Here is a 20,878-nt window from a genome sequence, read left to right on the forward strand (position 1 = left end):
GATACAATGGAGTTATCCCTTCATCACCCAGTACCACCCAAAACTGGAACAACTGAACCTCATCCTTTGGCATGGCTTTGGCTATCTACCATCATGCCCTGAAATGAGGGACATTCTGCCCAAGATCATTCCCACCCCTCCTAAAGCGACATTCTGTCACCCACCTTACCTCCACAACATCCTCACCCATCCCTATGCCATTCCCAGCACAAGATCCTTGCCACAGGTGACCCAGGTGCAAGACCTGTCCAATCATCCACCCAGCACTTCCTACCGTAGTCCTGTGACAGGCTTATCCTACCTCCTCAGAGGCGACGCCACCTCTGAAAGCGTCACTGTCATTTACCAGCTCCACTGCAATCATTGTAAAGATTTTCATATTGGTATGACTACCAGTCAGCTCTCTATCAAGATGAATAGCACCACCAAACTGTGGTCAACAAGAAAGTGGACCACACTGTGGCACAACATCTAGCTGAATAACACATGCTTGATTTTAAAGGCTGCTTCGCAACCCAGGCCATGTATATTATCCCCTCCACCACCATTCTTTCTGAACTCCACAGATGGGAGTTATCTTTACAACATATTCTTCACTCCCAAAATTATAATCTGTGATAACCTACTGTCCTCACATGCGTACTCAACAGTCTCTGTCCCTTTTGTCCTAGACCTCTTTACAATTCACATCCCCTAATCCCCACACTGTGCTTGCTCTTTGCCAATGCACTCACCAGTCTTTTACCCTCTCCACTCCTCTCCTCTCCTTTCCCACTTGCCTTCCCCCCCCCCTCCCTCTTCCTCTCATCACACCCTTCTTGCCCACTTCCCCACAGCCTCCCACTGCTGTCCGAGCCTTATTCTGCCACCTGCTACATGGTCCTTGCACACTCCAACAGACAGAACTCTTCTTTCCCTCCCCGTCCCTGCCCCACTTTTGACTGCTGCTTTTGTTGAACATAAATGTTGCAGTCCACCTAAAGGGGCCAGAGATGGTGATTGTGAGTGTGTGAAATGTGCCTGTGTGTGTGTGTGTGTGTGTGTGTGTGTGTGTGTGTGTGTGTGTAACAGACTTTTTGTTGTGCCTGTCTGCAGCTCAGCTTGTTATCTTACAGTGTGTAGCAATCTAATCACCTTGCTCCCCCCCCCCCCTCCCCCTCCCCCCCAACTGTATATCCATCCCTTCAGCTAAATGAGCTGAGAGTGCCATCAGTTTCACAAAATGAAATAGAAATGATTATGCAGACATAGTGAAAATTATGCTCTGCTTTTTGCTTTTATCATCTGTCTGGGAACCAGAATCTCTTTTGTCTTGTTTTTCTCAATATACATAATCTTCCATTGTTACACTATTTATTTCATGTAAATGATATGCTATGAATTATTATGTGAATGAAATAAGACACTAAGGTCACAAATAGGTACAGACAAACCCACAGCTATGATATGAGGTATAAATATTTTTTCTATTGTTAACAGGAGATTATTGCTAACAGGAAAAAAACCTTTACGTGAAAGGAGATATTTTTCATAATTTGATACCAAATGATCTTCAGATATTGTTTAGAGGCTCTTTAAAATATGACTTAAGCAGTACTTTATCCTTAAATTGTCATGTAACTTGAAACTAACATGCATAATAATGTAAGCAACAGTCCTGCCCTAGCAGTAATTTTACTGTTAATTTGTGTATAAAAAAACTGTTACACTAAGGACTGGATTGTTATCCTGCCATATAAATTAAATAATTATACAATATTGTAAACATATCTTTATGTGTGCACAAACAATGCTGTAAACGTACATAGTTTGTATCAGTCAACACGCATTGGTGTTACATGCAGAAAATAAATAAATTGATACAAATAACATGCTGCTATGAAAAAGCACACTTTTTTGCATACTTTAATTGTGCAGTGAAAATACTTGTGAAACTGAAACAAGAAATCAAATTAGTCAGTGACAAGAGAGCAACCCTGCTAACAGCTATTATGAGAGTGGCAAGATCAGAAGCAGGAATTTGAGGTTTGTCCTTTCTGCTTAACAAATCATCCATTAAATGAACACTACTCTTTTGCATATAAATAAATAAAGAAAAATTACAGTATTTCCAAAGGGTTATTAACTCTTGTGACTGTTTGCATAAAGAAACAGTTTTCTACTACGGGTTAGGAAATACATTCAAGTTTATTTGCAATAAACACACATACGTGTTCAACTTCAAAGTACCAACATCTTAAAGTGTACTGAAAATGTTACTAACCTGAGCTTTCATTTCAGCTTCTGGTGTGACAGCTGCAGACTGCTCTCGCCTGGAGCATGCTTTGTACGGTGTGTTTAGAACACCTTTCTCTGAGTAATACTGCTGTAGAATATGTGACAGTCTAAGATTTGGCTTCTGACTTCTCCATGATACAATATTCTTCGCAATTATTAAACCTGAAATTGAGAGACTATATAAGATGAAGACAGCAGAGAAGAAAATGCCCTGAATACTAGTTTTATTATTGGCATTACATACTTTGTGCACTGAATTCAAGGAAGAACACAGTGAGCAGTATGTAGGTTCAGTTTCTGCTGCTTCTTTTGTCATCAAATAAAAAATGAACTTTCTAGCTGCATCATGCTTGGTTTAATTTAAATGAAATGGAAGAAATTAATGTACATTTCACTTATATTAAGATAAGTGTCTTTGTACTCATTTAATTAACCCCTTCACTGTTGTGTGTGTCTATACAGGAAACTGCTCATACACATCTATAGACCAAAAAAATGCCTGTGGCAACTCATTTCCTTTATGTCCTGTGAAATATAAACATGGTGTTAACATGATATGTGACAACAAGGAATGGGAAACAGAAAAATAAAAAGTGAAGGAAAAAGAAGAAATTTACGATCTATAAATGAATCATGGTAAGGGACGAGCTACAATCATGTCCAGTGTATAGTCAGACTATAAAGTCACTGGAATTGCAAAACCTGGATCTCCCTTATGAGAAGTGCTGAAAAACTGTGAAACTGCAGTAAAAGGTGGTGTGAACTGTGTTGTAATTGGAATAGATAACAATGTGTATAAAAATGAGAGTAGCCTTGCTTCAAAAGCACTGAAAAAATTACAAGGAAAACATCATAAGCAAAAGTATTTGTTGTAAGAATTCCTCACTGACATGGCATAATTGAAAAATCATGTGTAAATAGTGAAATCATTGCAACAAACCAAAAACTGAGAAAGATCTGCAGCAGTTTTGTGCACACAACCTTCACTGAGGCAACCAACTCTGTCAGAGCATTTTACAAGACATGGATTGCATAGAAATCAGGTAGGCAGGAAAGTGCTGGCCAGATAAATTCTCCAAGCAATAAAAGTGGTAGGGGTAGACATGAAAAAAAAAACTTGCACTACCTGCAATAGGTTAATTGCCAATATATAAAAAAGGAGATGTTAATTGCCAATATATAAAAAAGGAGATATTGACACACCTTCAAGTTACAGACCAATTTCCATACTCCCTGCTCTCTCGAATGTGTTTGAATGTGTAATATACCAACAGTTATCCGTGTACTTTGAAAATGCAGGCATAATTGGCAAATCACAGTATGGTTTTAGGAAAAATTTGTCAACTGTTGATGCTATTGATTCAGTAGTCAAACACATACATCAAGTGTTAGAGGATGCAGGATTTGCTCAAGTCACCTTTCGTGATTAAGTAAGGCTCTTGACTGCCTAGAGCATAAAATAATTCTAGACAAAATGAAGTACTATGGTATTCAAGGCAACAGCCTTATACTATTAAAATCACACCTACAGAATCTTAAGCAGGCTGTTTGTGTAGGTAAAGAAAAGTCCAGTATTGAATTAGTTAAAATAGGTGTACCACAGGGAGCTGTACCAGGGCCTTTTACATTCCTAATAATGATTAACAATCTGCCATCATCCATTGAGTCCATGACAGTACTATATGCAGATGATACAACTTTCCTTCATTGTAGTAATGATTTCAGTAGCCACAAAGCTTGTGTTGCAGAGACAATGGCTCAAGCATCCTACTGGTTTAAAGCAAATGACTTCCTACTGTATGATAACAAAATGCAGCAGACGGTTTTTAGTCTAAAAGACAAGCCTCCTTCAGATGATCCTAGTTCTGTTAAGTTTTTAGGTATATATATAGATGAAAAAGTATCCTGGGGTCAACATGTACAATATATTAGTGGTAAATTGTCTAGAGTGATGTATTTGCGATGGCAACTTATGGACTGTGTACCTCAAAATTATGTTAGAATGTTGTATTTTGTATTTTTCCAAAGCATCCTAATATATGGTATTATTTTATGGGGGAACTCAAGTTCAATGTGTGACATCCTAACACTACAAAAGAAAACCACAAGGATAATTACTGATTCTCCATATAAAACACACTGCAAAACCATTGTTCTGTGAACAAAAGATAATGACTGTAATAAACCTATATATTTACTACGTTTTACTCCACACAAAAAAAGAAGTTACTAGAAGCAAAATGTAGAGAAAATATACATTTCTACTACAACATGCAAAGGAGCAGATGCATTTATACACCTTACCATAGGCAGTCAAAGTCACTTAACAGCTATGAACTGATGGGGCACAAATTATTTAATAAGCTTCCACAAAATATACAAAAAGTACCTGAACAAGCATTCAAACAAAAACTGTACGAATGGCTAGTTGCTCACCCATTCTATGACATAAATGATTATTTCAAATGTAATATAATTTTGTAGTATTAATGACATGACTCTTGTTTTCTTTGAATTAACAGATACATTGTATTATATGCCTGTTATTGTCTATTGCTGTAATGGCCAAATGACAATAAAATTACTATTATTGTATACGTCCTGTTATGCTAGGTACTGTGGACATGCACAAACATGTCACTTTGGTTTTCGTGCAGTGCTATGGAAGTCTGCATACATCCTGAGCTGCCAATTTCTCACTACTGTGGACAAATTAGTTCCATATCACAGTGAATAAAAAGTTTGAGTATTTATCATATGAAATATGTGCCTCATTGAGTTCTATCATTTACAAGAAAGCTTATTTTAATATCTAGAAGCTTTTATGAGATACAACAATTATTATGAGCACATGAGTCATGAACTGCAAGGATATGAACGGGCATATTGCGCATGACCATCCTTCACTTATAAAACCCAATACTTTCAGAAAGAATGAGACATTGTTCTGCTCTCAGTTTTAAATAAAATGTCAAAATCTTATCTACATTTAATTCATTGCAATGTGTAATCTAACATCAACCATATGCAAAATTTATGCAATGCATTTTTAACTCAGCAAAATCTTTACAATTTCCTGCACTGGTTTACTTAATATGATGCAGTGCAGTCACTATGGCACATTGGGCAAAGATACCAGACTGTAAGACGCACAAAAATCAAAATTGTTTACCCAATTGTTTTAGTAAAATCGGATGATGAGTAGTTCATAGTAGTTGGCAAGTCCACATGGACAGAGCAGTGAGTGCCATGCAGGACCATCATTCATCCACTGGACTGTATGAGAAAAGTTTATGCAATCCATTTTTATCTCTGAAAATTTTTTAAAACTTCATGCAGTGTTTTACTTAATTTGATGCAGCAGGGTAGGGATGTTGGATAATGATAAGAAATTCAATTCTTTGTCAAGTGAAGATGTCAGACCATAAGATGCACAAAAAGCAAAATGTTTTATCTAATAGATTTTGAAAAATCAGATGATAAGTATTTCATATTGGCCAGAAAGTTGCCTCCCAGCACAGGCACCAGCATTTGGTGAGCAGTACAGCCATAACAAAAGACACCTCAGCACGGAATGCAGAGAGTACATCTATAGCAGTGAAAGAATTAAATATTATGAATGGGAAACAGATGACACTTGCGTAATATTCTACAGTAATTATTATTTAACTAACTAGTTTTTGGATTTTAAGTTATGATCAGGTACAAAGATGAAACTTCCTTGCAGATTAAAACTGTGTGCTGAACCAGGACTCCAACCTGGGACCTTTGCCTTTGGTGGAAGGAAAGCTGTGAGAATGGCTCATGAGCTGTGCTCACGTAGCTCACTCCGTGTAGCACTTGCCACAAAAGGCAAAGATCCCAAGTTTGTATCCCAGTCCAACACATAGTTTAAATGTGCTGCAGACTGAAATTCATTCTAGAGGTACCAAGCTAACAGGTGGAAACCAGCTACTTAAATAATAAACATTGTAGAATATTACACAAGTGTCATTTGTAATGTATGAAATATCTTGCCAAAAACCAACAGAATAGTCAGTTAATGCATATAATTAAATTATGAGAGGATCTGATATTACAACAGACTAACATAAGCCGGGACCTTCCTCTTTAGCCAAGGTTGCTAATACACATCTGTGCCTTGGCACTCAACTCAGAAGTCGTCAGTTTGAATCCTGCTGGTCGTGTAAGGTTCCTAATTACCACTCTTTGCACCAATTTCCTGGATTAAATTCTAAACTTCTCTGCAATGTCTCATGATGTGAGATCATGTGACACTGTTGATGTTGACCCATACACCAGATGGGGACAGTAAGCTCAGTGGTGCTACCCTGGGTTTAGCCTTCATTTGATATATAACAACAAAAACTCAACACTGCACTGTACAAGCAGTCATGTCAGTCATCCACACAGCATAGATACAGATCAGAGGTAGGCAACAACAAACCACTTCCACTAGGACCTTGTCCACATCAACACAGGAGTCCTACATCTGCTCCCATATACTAATTTCCTGAGTATGGGACTAATTTCACTTGAATGTAAGTGCTACATTCTTAGGAGCTGATCCTCCTTGGTACACAAAATGGATTAGAACACTGTTGCAGAAACAATGAAACAAACATGCCAAATTTAAACAGACGCAAAATCCCCAAGATTGGCGATCTTTTACAGAAGCTCGAAATTTAGTGCGGGCTTCAATGTGCGATGCCTATAACAGTTTCCATAACAAAACTTCGTCTTGAAACTTGGCAGAAAATCCAAAGAGATTCTGCATCTATGTGAAGTATGTTAGTGGCAAGAAATAATCAGTGCCTTCTCTGCGTGATAGCAATAGAGATACTATCAAAGACAGTGCTGCCAAAGTAGAGTCACTAAACACAGCCTTCTGAAATGCCTTCACAAAAGAAGACAAAGTAAATATTCCAGAATTTGAATCAAGAACAGCTGTCAGCATGAGTAACATAGAAGTAAATATCCTCAGAGTAGCGAAGCAACTTAAATCACTTAATAAAGGCAAGTCTTCTGGTGCAGACTGTATACCAATTAGGCTCCATAATTAACAATCATATACAACTGTTTGCTCAATGAAAGATCCGTACCCAAAGACTGGAAAGTTACACAGGTCACACCAATGTTCAAGAGAGGTAGTAGAAGTAATCCACTAAATTGCAGGCCCATATTATTAATGTCGATATGCGACAGGATTTTGTAATATATATTGTGCTCAAACATTATGAATTACCTTGAAGAAAATGGTCTATTGACACACAGTCAACATGGGTTTAGAAAACCTCATTCCTGTGAAACACAACTAGCTCTTTATTCACATGAAGTGTTGACTGCTATTGACAAGGCATTTCAGATTGATTCTGTATTTCTGGAAGGCTTTTGACACTCTACCACACAAGCGGCTCATAGTGAAATTGTGTGCTTATGGAATATCATCTCAGTTATGTGACTGTATTTGTGATTTCTTGTCAGAGAGGTCACAGTTGTAGTAATTGACCGAAAGTCATTGAGTAAAACAGAAGTGATTTCTGGCATTCCCCAAGGTAGTGTTATAGGCCCTTTGCTGTTCCTTATCTATATAAATGATTTTGGAGACAATCTGAGCAGCCAGCTTTGGTTGTTTGCAGATGACGCTGTCGTTTATCGACTAATAAAATCGTCAGAAGATCAAAACAAACTGCAAAACAATTTAGAAAAGATATCTGAATGGTGCAAAAAGTGGCAGTTGACCCTAAATAATAAAAAGTGTGAGGTCATCCACATGAGTGCTAAAAGGATATCAATAAACTTTGGTTACATGATAAATCAGACTAATCTAAAAGCCATAAATTAAACTAAATACCTAGGTATTACAATTACAAACAACTTAAAATAGAAGGAACACACTGAAAATGTTGTGGGGAACGCTAACCAAAGACTCTGTTTTATTGGCAGGACACTTAGAAAATGTAACAGACCTACTAAGGAGACTGCCTACACTATGCTTGTCCATCCTCTTTTAGAATACTGCTGTGCATTGTGGGATCATTACCAAATAGGGCTGTTGGAGTGCATCGAAAATGTTCAAAGAAAGGCAGCACGTTTCGTATTATCATGAAATATGCGAGAGAGTGTCACACAAATGACACAGGGTTTGGGCTGGAAATCATTAAAAGAAAGGCATTTTTCGTTGCGACAGAATCTTCTCACAAAACTCCAATCACCAACTTTCTCCTCTGAATGCGAAAATATTTTGTTGACACCAATGTACATAGGGAGGAATGATCACCATGATAAAATAAAGAAAATCAGAGCTTGTATGGAAAGATATAGGTGTTCATTCTTTCCGCGTGCTATACGAGATTGGAATAATAGAGAATTGTGATGGTGGTTCAATGAACCCTCTGCCAGGCACTTGAATGTGATTTGGAGAGTATCCATGTAGATGTAGATGTAGATGTAGATGTAGATGTAGATATAGATTAGGATGATTTGAATCCTACAGATATAATGAAAATTCATGTCCTATAACAAAAGTAATAGTGTAACAGAAGCATACAACACTTAACAAAACATTCAAACAGTACACACTATATTGAGAAAACTAAACATACCACATACAGCAGTCTTCATCATATGGTTACTTAAATCTTCTGTTATTAATTGCTTGCGGTACAGTAGGTGAAAGAGGATACTAAATTCTGTACACAGTTTAACTAATATTAGAATACTCTGTGTACACATTGCCACACTTCGACTCATAATATCTGTCACATAGACACTACTTGTGATTACTTTGTGTGTGTGTGTGTGTGTGTGTGTGTGTGTGTGTGTGTGTGTGGAGATGAGATGGGAGGGGTGGTGGTAGGGAGTATTTTAATGCATGGTATTTTTTCATAGATGGACAAGTTAAGGAAGTTTAAAATTGCATTGATTAAGCATACTGTCAACTTTTAATGGAATATCTTATATATTATTAATGAAAACACAAAATACATTGGTGAAATGCTCTATGATGTTTAGTATTTTATATCACAAACTGATTTTCATTTGTTATGCCACCATCAGGTACAATAACAAATATTTGTAGCTATAAAGTTTTATAGGATCAAAGATATTGAACTAGTATATGTATAGAGTATTTTAGTTGGGTTCCAAAGATGACAATTGTTAATGTTTGTTTTATGAGTACAGTAAGAAGAATACTTTCAGTGAGAATGCAATGTAAAACTATTGAATATAAATAAAATACATGGCACATGCTCATGTTTGTGTGAGTTGCATATATATGAATGTGTGTGTGCATGTGTGTTGCCTAATTCAGACGAATGCCTTTTAGCTGAAAACTTACTTGTTTAGCAGACTTTTTGTTATGCCTGTCTGCAACTCAGCATCTCCACTATATGGCAAGTAGCAGTCTATCCGTTTCATAATATTATCTTTATTGATGTCTTGTGGTGGTGGATTGAGGACATGGTAAAGAAGAGAGGAAACCTGCTGTTTCTGTTTTTTATGCATTATGGTACTCACCAAGGCAGGAGTGTACCCACTCTTTGATGCTATTTGTTGGGTTGTATTTAACTCAGTTTGTAAGTTGTCATCATTCATGGGGATGGATATTATGGCAATATATAACTGAATGATAATTCCCCATGATAGTATTCCAGGTTTGTTTATATGACTGTATGTCAAAAGTAAAACAATTATTAGTGTATATGAAATTGATTACAAGAAATTGTCAGTGAAAGAGGTCATATATTTGAAGTCAGGTTGGAAATGATTGAGGAAATTACCAGAAGCAGAAATAAAATGAGATACCTACTAAAATTTCAAACAATAATTCAAAAGAGATGGCATTGATCACTGCAGAGTATAGTGTTTTCTACCAATGCAAAAATAGTTATGGCATTATTAAAATAATAATAAACTTGTTTGTCTGCCAGAATCAACCTTAAACAATTTAGTATTTACTCCATGCATCTGAAACAGATCTGAAAAAAGCTCAATTTTGTCTTCGATCTGCACTTTTACAATTTTTCACCTACCCTTCTAACAAACCTCACTCTATCCTTTGTTTTAAGGTGTCTTTCTAGCATGGGTAATTCTTGTCAGTACCAGAGATCAAACTCTCTTACAAATGCTCTTATGTCTTTTGAAATCTTTAATACAACATACACAATGACCCCCCTGAATGATAAAATGAAAATTTCTTGTGCACATACTTACATTATGTTAGGATAATGCTACTGTTCTTTTAACACTGTACTGTCTAAAATGTATCTAAATCCATTATAGAGGGGAACATTCCACATGGGAAAAATATATCTAAAAACAAAGATGATGTGACTTACCAAACAATAGGTCGAGAGACACACAAACATACACACAAAATTCAAGCTTTTGCAACCAACGGTTGCTTCTTCAGGAAAGAGGGAAGGAGAGGGAAAGACAAAAGGATGTGGGTTTTACGGGAGAGGGTAAGGAGTCATTTCAATCCTGGGAGCGGAAAGACTTACCTTAGGGGAAAAAAAGGACAGGTATACACTCGCATGTTGGCCCAAACTCTATGCCTTTACAAATGTCTGCTTGTGTCTGTGTATGTGCGGATGGATATGTGTGTGTGTGTGAGTGTATACCTGTCCTTTTTTCCCCCTAAGGTAAGTCTTTCCGCTCCTGGGATTGGAATGACTCCTTACCCTCTCCCTTACAACCCACATCCTTTCGTCTTTCCCTCTCCTTCCCTCTTTGCTGATGAAGCAACCGTTGGTTGCGAAAGCTTGAATTTTGTATGTATGTTTGTGTTTGTTTGTGTGTCTATCAGCATGCCAGCACTTTCATTTGGTAAGTCACATCATCTTTGTTGAGAAACATTCCAAGTGGGAAATATATATCTAAAAACAAAGATGATGTAACTTAGCAAACGAAAGTGTTGGTATGTTGATAGAGACACTAACAAACACAAACACACACACAAAATTTGAGCTTTTGAAACCCACGGTTGCTTCATCAGGAAAGAGGGAAGGAGAGGGAAAGATGAAAGGATGTGGATTTTAAGGGAGAGGAGTCATTCCAATCCCAGGAGCGGAAAGACTTACCTTAGGGGGAAAAAAGGACAGATAGACACTCGCACACACACACATATCCATCCGTACATATACAGACACAAGCAGACATACACAGTGTTACAAAAAGGTACAGCCAAATTTTCAGGAAACATTCCTCACACACAAAGAAAGAAAATATGTTATGTGGACATGTGTCCAGAAACGCTTTCTTTCCATGTTAGAGCTCATTTTATTACTTCTCTTCAAATTACATTAATCATGGAATGGAAGCACACAGCAACAGAACATACCAGCATGACTTCAAACTCTTTGTTACAGGAAATGTTCAAAATGTCCTCTGTTAGCGAGGATACATGCATCCACCCTCCGTCGCATGGAATCCCTGATGTGCTGATGAAGCCCTGGAGAATGGCGTATTGTATCACAGCCATCCACAATATGAGCACAAAGAGTCTCTACATTTGGTACTGTGGTTGGGTAGACAAGAGCTTTCAAATGCCCCCATAAATGAAAGTCAAGAGGGTTGAGGTCAGGAGAATGTGGAGGCCATGGAATTGGTCTGCCTCTACCAATCCATCGGTCACCCAATCTGTTGATGATGTGATTGCACAATTGCATGCAGATTCTCGTCAGCCCACACATGTTGATTGTGAAAATTTACAATTTGATCATGTTAGAATGAAGCCTCATCCATAAAGAGAACATTTTCACTGAAACGAGGACTGACACATTGTTGGATGAACCATTCACAAAAGTGTACCCATGGAGGCCAATAGGCTGCTGATAGTGCCTGCACATGCTGTACATGGTACGGAAACAACTGGTTCTCCCCTAGCACTCTCCATACAGTGACATGGTCAACGTTACCTTGTACAGCAGCAACTTCTCTGACGCTAACATTAGGGTTATCATCAACTGCACAAAGAATTGCCTCGTCCATTGCAGGTGTCCTCGTTGTTCTAGGTCTTCTCCAGTCGCGAGTCATAGGCTGGAATGTTCCATGCTCCCTAAGATGCTGATCAATTGCTTTGAATGTCTTTCTGTCAGGACACCTTCATTCTGGAAATCTGTCGCAATACAAATGAACAGCGCCACGGCTATTGTGCCGTGCTAATCCCTACATCAAATGGGCATCTGCCAACTCCGCATTTGTAGACATCGCACTGACTGCAAGACCTCGTTCGTGATGAACACTAACCTGCTGATGCTGTGTACTGATGTGCTTGACGCTGGTACTGTAGAGCAATGAGTCGCATGTCAACACAAGCACCGAAGTCAACATTGCCTGCCTTCAATTGGGGCAACTGATGGTGAATTGAGGAAGTACAGTACATACTGACGAAACTAAAATGAACTCTAATATGGAAATTAGGCTTTTCCGGACACATGTCCACATAACATCTTTTCTTTATTTGTGTGTGAGGAATGTTTCCTGAAAGTTTGGCTGTACCTTTTCGCAACACACTGTATGTAAACCCAAAGAGTTTGGGCAGAGATGTCAATCAAGTCAGAAGTACAGAGGCAAAGATGTTGAATGACAGGTGAAGTACGAGTGGTGGCAACTTGAAATTAACGGAAATTACCTGGTGGGTAACAGGAAGAGAGGATATATTGAAGGGCAAGTTCCCATCTCCGGAGTTCTGATAGGTTGGTGTCAGTGGGAAGTATCCAGTTAACCCAGATGGTGTAACACTGTGCCAAGATGTGCGGGCCATGCACCAAGGTATGTTTAGCCACAGGGTGATCCTCATTACCAACAAACACTGTCTGCCTGTGTCCATTCATGCGAATGGACAGTTCTTTGCTGGTCATTCCCACATAGAAAGCTCTAAAGTGTAAGCAGGTCAGTTGGTAAATCATGTGGGTGCTTTCACACGTGGCTCTGCCTTTGATCGTGTACACCTTCCAGGTTACAGGACTGGAGTACGTGGTGGTGGGAGGTTTTACACCGGGGGCAGTTACAAGGGTAGGAGCCAGAGGGTAGGGAAGGTGGTTTGGGGATTTCATAGGGATGAACCAAGAGGTTATGAAGGTTAGGTGGATGGTGGAAAGACACTCTTGGTGAAATGGGAAGGATTTAATGAAGGATGGATCTCATTTCAGGGCAGGATTTGAGGAAGTTGTATCCCTGCTGGAGAGCCACATTCAGAGTCTGATCCAGTCCTGGAAAGTATCCTGTCACAAGTGGGGTACTTTTGGGATTCTTCTGTGGGAGGTTCTGGGTTTGAGGGGATGAGGAAGTGGCTCTGGTTATTTACTTCTGTACTAGGTTGAGAGGGTAGTTGCAGGATGTGAAAGCTGTTTTCAGGTTGTTGGTGTAATGGTCCAGGGATTCAGCAGATTCATTTGCCACGAAGACCTAGGCTGTAGGGAAAGAACCGTTTGATATTGAATGGGTGGCAACTGTCATAATGGAGGTACTGTTGCTTGTTGGTGGTTTTGATGTGGATGGATGTGTGAAGCTGGCCATTGGACAGATGGAGGTCAACATCAAAGAAAGTGGTATGGGATTTGGAGTAGGACCAAGTGAAGCTGATGGAACCAAAGGAGTTGAGGTTGGAGAGGAAATTCTGGAGTTCTCCTTCACTGTGAGTCCAGATCATGAAGATGTCTTCAATAAATCTGTACCAAACTTTGGGTTGGCAGGCCTGGATAACCAAGAAGGCTTCCTCTAAGCGGCCCATAAATAGGTTGGCATACGAGGGGGCCATCCTGGTATCCATGGCTGTTCCCTTTAATAGTTGGTATGTCTGGCCTTCGAAAGTAAAGAAGTTGTGAGTCAGGATGAAGCTGGCTAAGCTATTGAGGAAAGAGGTTTTAGGTAGGGTGGCAGGTGATCGGCGTGAAATGAAGTGCTCCATCGCAGTGTGGCCCTGGATGTGCGGAATATTAGTGGTCATTCCCACATAGAAAGCTTCACAGTGTAGGCATATCAGTTGGTAAATCACGTGGGTGCTTTCACACATGGCTCTGCCTTTGATCGTGTACACTTTCCGGATTACAGGACTGGAGAAGATGGAGGTGGGAGGGTGCATGGGACCTGCCTACACTGTGAAGCTGTCTATGTGGGAATGACCAGCAACAAACTGTCCATTCACATAAATGGACACAGGCAGACAGTGTTTGTTGGTAATGAGGATCATGCTGCGGCTAAACATGCTGGTGCACGGCCAGCGCATCTTGGCACAGTGTTACACCGTCCGGGTTATCTGGATACTTCTCACATACACCAATCTATGAGAACTCCGGAGATGAGAACTTGCCCATCAATATATCCTCTCTTCCCGTTACTCACCAGGCCACAACCTCTGCTAATTTCAAGTTGCCGCCACTCTGTACTTCCATCTCGACTGACATCTCTGCCCAAACTCTTTGCCTTTACATATGTCTGCTTGTTTCTGTATATGTGTAGATGGATATGTGTGCGCGTGCGTGTGTGTGTGTGTGTGTGTGTGTGTGTGTGTGTGTGTGTGTGTGTGTGTGTGTGTGTGTGTGTGAGTGTGTGTGTGTGTATGTGTGTATGTGTGTATGTGTGTGTGTGTGTGTGTGTGTGTGTGTGTGCGTGTGCGTGTGCGTGTGTGTGTGTGTGTGTGTGTGTGTGTGTGTGTGAGAGAGAGTGCATACCTGTCCTTTTTTCTCCATAAGGTAAGTTTTTCCACTCCCGGGATTGGAATGACTCCTTACCCTCTTCCTTAAAACCCACATCGTTTGGTCTTTCCCTCTCCTTTCCTATTTCTTGATGAAGCAATCGTGGGTTGCGAAAGCTTGAATTTTGTGTGTGTTTGTGTGTCTATCAACATACCAACGCTTTCGTTTCGTAAGTTACATCATCTTTGTTTTTAGATATATTTTTCCCACGATATATTTGGCTTTTGATGCTATAGAATTAACTAAATAATATCTGCAACATAATCTAAATAGATTTTCAAAGTGATATGAACTCTTTCATGAAGTCTTGATTCCACAACATTAGTGGGTGTTGAAATCTGGTACATATGAAAGTACTTACCATCAAGACCACCTCTGATTTCTGCATCTGTCATTTGTGTCTGTTCTGCTCTGTTGATAAAATACCAGTGTGGTATTACTGAATCATTCCAGCCTCCTGGAGCGCCAATTTTTATTGCCTCTGATTTTGGTCCCTGGTGTATGACAACTTCTGCCAGGTCACCTAATGAAATAGCAAATCTCTATTATTGGCAGTTATAAAGCTACTTGCTTCAAATAAAATCTGTCTCATTTATTCTACATCAATATAAGTTCCAAATATATGAAATAAGAAAAATTAAAAATACTTTTGCAAATCAAGAAGTTTTTAACATGCAGGTGGACAATCTAGGCAGTGACTAAATCACAAAATGAAAACTAATTTGTCTAGTCCAAAGCAGTACACAAAATACCAGATGAAAGTAAAAAATACATTTCTTTATATACTGTAGCACAGGAATGTATTCATATGGAAATTACAAAATAAATATAAGGAAGCTACATGATAAGAGCAGTTCAAATAAGGAAACTACTCCAGATGCCAATACAACAACTGTGTATAGGTGAAAAGATGTGAGGTATAAATTACATTTTAAAAATAATCTTCCCAGTATAATTCCCACAAAACCAATAGATCTCTTTTTATCTGCCCCTATTGCTTGTCATCTCATCACAGATTTTTCTCTTCATATATTTCTAATGCAAGGGTAAAGTAAGTGTGGGAGTCAGGAATAACTCTGATTCCAAAAACAAAATGTTCTGCTGTATTTTTAAATGTAACTGAAATTATGTTACTACACCATGTGATTCATTCTGTTTAAAACAGTTATACTTAGAGTTATACATCTAATTAATGATTTCTGGCTCACTACTGTCATGAATTGTTGAGACAATATCTAAAAACACTGCTAAAATAATTCACTCCATTAAAATTGGAAACAAGTTCAGTGATACATTAGGAAGTTCTTTACAGTACTAATGTTGCAGTATTGCTCTTCAGGCTAAAGTAAAGGAAATTAAAGGAAAATGAACAATGTTGTTTGTCTTGAGATATGCCCTTCAGGCTGAAATAAGGAGAAAAATGTTGTTTGAAGTAAAGTAATGCCTGTGATAAACAATGTTTTGTCTTTTATAAAGAGAGGTAATGTTTTGTCCATAATATGGTTGGTTGTTGCTGTAAAGTGTCGTTCTTTAAGGTCAATTGTTGTAAGAAAGACAAAGCAGGGTTTCCGGTGCTTAACAGTGATGAAATGAAGTAACATGTAGTGAAGTATTAAGGACTCAATGAAGTGTTGAAGTGTAATGAGGAAGATGCAGTGACAAAGTGTAATGAGGTATCTGTAATGATGCTAATAATGAGAAATACAAGAAGTGATATGTAATAAAGGGATAGTTAAGGAAATTGACAGAGTTGCTGTCTCTGTGGTAGTTTATTCTGTGAACGAACTTCAGATAAAAAGTTTGTAAAATAAAGAATTTATTCATGTAACAGACTTAACTAAATCATAAAATGTGATTACATGCAGAGCACAATTTTTGCTGTGTGAATTAATAGGAGGCAACAGATGGAAAACCTAAAAATAATTTTATATCTTCATGAAAGTAATGCTTGTAAGGAAAAAAATATAACAGACTGTTTAAAAATAATGACATGAAATATTGATTTTTATCTAACCGCTTGTGAAGACTCTACCCATCGGAGATGAATAGTGCATCATAAACTACAGTCTTTGACACTAATAACATCTTTGTTCATGTACAATATGCGAGAATAGGTGTACTCTCTACAGAGTTAGTCTGTTACTGGCTTCCAAGTTGTGTAAATGTGTTTCGTTGAGCTTAGGATGTGTAACTGTATCCTTTGGCAAATTTTATTTTCAAGATATTATTATGCTTACCTCCTCTGTGCTGCAAATCTGTCTTTTAAGTTATTGTACTAATGAAATCCAGTGTTAATGAACTGAGTAATTTGTTTCAATTTCAAAATCAGTGAAGGATTGAAAACAGTTTCCATCTCTTTAACCAATAACTAAATTTTGCTGTATGAATGTTCTGAGTATTTCAATTAGTATAGGATTAATCCTGTCTCTTTCAGGTTTTCCACAAAACATTATTATTTTACTAATACAGAATATGTTGTATTCTCTTTCTCATTGTATCACTACGGGAAGTCACTGGAATAATTAAAACAGATAAATTCCCAAGGAGATGGGTCCACAAACAGAAATGATGATGGGGGTTGGACTAGAGCAAGCGGTATTGTCTCCCAGGGCTCCACAGTGTAGCGAATGCAAAGTGTTTCATTCAATAAAAATATAATCATTTCCTTACAATTTTGTATAAAAAGCATTTACAAAAGGGTATTTTACATAAAAGGTGTGTATAAAATTCTAATGTTTTTAACTACAATATGGAAAATATAGGGTACAACTCACACAAAGAGGAGGTGTTGAGTCACAGACACACAAAGAAAAGAATACTAGAAGTATTTAAGCTTTCAGGCATTGTCCTTCTTGAGAAGTATAGCTCTTGCACATTCACACTACAACCCTCACACACAAATGGCTACTGCTTCCAAGTGCTGAAGCTTGACTGCAGCTGCATCTGAGATGAGTAGCAATTTGTAGCAGATTGCTCTCAGGTCAGATGCAGTCACAGTCAAGCCTTAGCACCGAGAGCCATAGTGAAGGTATGAGAGCTTTATGTCTACGCCCATTACCCATCAAAGCAGACTGTGGCTCATGTCAGAAGCAGTTGCAGTCAGACCTTAGTGCCTAGAGACAGTATCCATGTGTGTGAATGACTTGCTGTCATGTAAATGTGTGAGAGCTATACTTCTTAGGAAGGACCATGCCAAAAAGCTTAAATATTTCTAGTATTTTTTTCTTTGTATCTGCCTGCAAACCAACAGCTACTATACGTGATGAGTTGAACACAATCCTTTCTCCATCCTGGACTTTCCACTGTTTGTAATGTTCTAAGGTCCGTAAAATAACTTTATTTTGTAAACTTGGACAATAAACTAGGGAAATGGCCAGTATTAGTTTTAATTTAAATTTGAATATATTATTTCTAGTGTCATATGAAATTTATTTATGTAATGTTGATTTTTTTTATTTGAAAATAGGTGCAATTATTTAAATATTGTACTGTAGCCTTCTTGCGAAAACAAATTTATTTCCCATGATCAAGCTGTTAACACAATTACTGGATTACTAGTTTCAGCAATATGTATTGCCATCTTCAGATCCATTAAACCCAGCCTTGTTTTTCTTATTCATATTGTATAGTCGTAATGTGACAAGAGTGCCTTGATTATCTTATGCATAATGTGACAGAGTGGTTTAAGAATTGCATGTGAGCCGTAGTGGCTCATTTTGCTGGCCTAACTACCTCTGGCACTGGTATTGGTAATCAACTCCCTTGTGACTTATCTTTGGTTTTCCTAGTTGAAGTGTGGAGGCTCAGAACAGAGGCAGTGAGTTGCAAACAGCACATGGTGGAAGGAGGAGGGCTGGAGCAGGAGTGTCTGATGGCAGGGTTTGGTTGGGCCAATTTGAGTTTGACAACGCATGTACCCAGCCGGATCGCTGAGCGACTTGCCAAATGTTGGGTAGCTGCTAAAGAAGGGGACAAAGGTTGTGCTCTGGAGCTCTTGTGGTGGGGGCCTCCTTTTGTTATTTGAAAAGGAGTTAAAAGGATAATTGACGGTGGTAAGAGTGCATCATAAGAATCGCCTATTGATATTCTGGCACTGTGGTTAGGGGGAGCATAAAGGAGAGGAGCAAAGAAGGGAAAAAGATCGGTCGATGAGTGCACTGACAGAGTGTGGAGCACAATGAGGGTGAGGGGATACCAACTGGAAAGAGGTGACAGGACAGAGCAGGTGGAAAATGTTGGATGGAGGGTGTTAGAACACCTGCAATTCTCTCGCCACCACCAGGTAGCAGTTAGAAAGAAGCACCCCCTTCATCACCCTATATCACTCTGGACTGGAACGACTGAACCACATCCTTCAGCAGGGCTTTGATTATCTATCACCATACCCTGAAATGAGGGATATCCAACCCAAGATCCTTCCCGCCCCTCATAAAGTAGTGTTCTATCACCCATCCAACTTCCACAACATCCTAGTCCATTCATATGCCACTCCCAATCCATATCCTTACTACAGGGATTGCATCCCTACGGAAGACCCATGTGAAAGACGTGCCCAAACCCCAAACCTCCTCTTCCTATTCCAGTCCTGTCACAGGCTTATCCATCTCTTTGAGGCTGAGACACCTGTGAAAGCAGCCCTGTTATATATCAGTTCTGCTTAACCCAGATAAACCTGACGTCCTTCTGGAAGGACAGCGTCACTCGCTGTCAAAATTATTTATTTTTGTGAATAACGTATTGTTGCAATGGACTGTGTATCGATGTGTATGTATATTTTCTTTCATATTGCATCAACAATTCTGAAACTTGTCATATAATATCTTCAAGAATTAACCTATATTATTTATGGGTTCATATTACGATTGAAAGTTTTTGTTAGTTGTAATTCAATAATGTTTTCAATCGACCTTTCAGGAGGACGTCAGGGTAATATGTTGTCCTTTTTATTCACAGAAAATAGTACTCTGATGGATCTTTTGGACATATTAGAATCAAAAGATGAGGAAATACTCAATGCTGGAACGTGTAGTAAGGATTATGAAATGAAAGCTATGGGATACGGTAATGACTTACATTGATCAGTTACTTCCACATGTTCCATATCAAATATACTTTGATAACCTCTTTAGCAGCGTTGAACTACTACATGACCTAAAAGAGAGGGGCATGGAAACAACAGGAACAGTAAGAGGGAACAGCTAAAAATTGTACTCTATCATGTGTAGATAAAATGATAAAAGAAAATAGAGGATTGTATGAAGTTTGTTCTGACTCAGCATCCAGGATTTCCATTGTACGTTGGAATGACAACAATGTTGTTACTGTAGCCACCAACTTTGACAGAGTGCAACCACTACGCTCTGTAGCAAGATTTTCCAGGGAACAAAAGAAAAGGATTAGCGTGCCTCAACCTATTACACTCCTACAATACTCATATGGGAGGCATAGATTGAGCTGACCAAAATGTATCCCTATATAGATGCTCTGTAAGAGGGAAAAAGTGGTATTTCCCGATTTTTGCACATTTTGTAGTCATTGCAGAGCAAATTTCCTGGGATCTTTACACGCACAACGAAGAACCCATAGATCATCTGACATTTCGTCGACGAATTGTCAATGCAATTCTTGAAAGTAACAGAAGAGTCACTACCAGCATAGGTCGTCCTAGTAAGAGGGCAAAACTAGATTCTAGATTTGATGGAAGAGAACATTAGGTTGCTGAATCACCAACGGATAAGATAACAAAAAAGAAGAAGCAGCTGAAATGTCGAAGTTGCCAAAAAAAAACTACTACTATGTGTGTAAAATGTGATGAACCACTTCATGTTTGTTGGTTTTTGTCTTACCATACTAGTGCATAAAATGTGTGTATAGGTTATTTTCTTTGTTTTTTGTAT

The 20,878-nt window shown here is 38.5% G+C and overlaps 1 protein-coding gene across 2 annotated transcripts in view; it reads right to left on the reverse strand.

Annotated features, from left to right (window-relative positions):
* The window catches only part of LOC126336641 (uncharacterized), a 184,822-nt gene that overhangs the window by 87,246 nt on the left and 76,698 nt on the right, over positions 1–20,878 (reverse strand). For both annotated transcript variants that reach the window (XM_050000562.1, XM_050000564.1), the window contains exons 7-8: positions 15,343–15,504; positions 2,264–2,439 (exon numbers count right to left, since the gene is read on the reverse strand). In XM_050000562.1, the coding sequence (XP_049856519.1) occupies positions 2,264–2,439; positions 15,343–15,504 (338 nt within the window). The remainder of the gene's footprint in view (positions 1–2,263; positions 2,440–15,342; positions 15,505–20,878) is intronic.

This window comes from Schistocerca gregaria, chromosome 2 (genome assembly GCF_023897955.1).
Source record: "Schistocerca gregaria isolate iqSchGreg1 chromosome 2, iqSchGreg1.2, whole genome shotgun sequence".
In the NCBI taxonomy this organism is placed as follows: domain Eukaryota; kingdom Metazoa; phylum Arthropoda; class Insecta; order Orthoptera; family Acrididae; genus Schistocerca; species Schistocerca gregaria.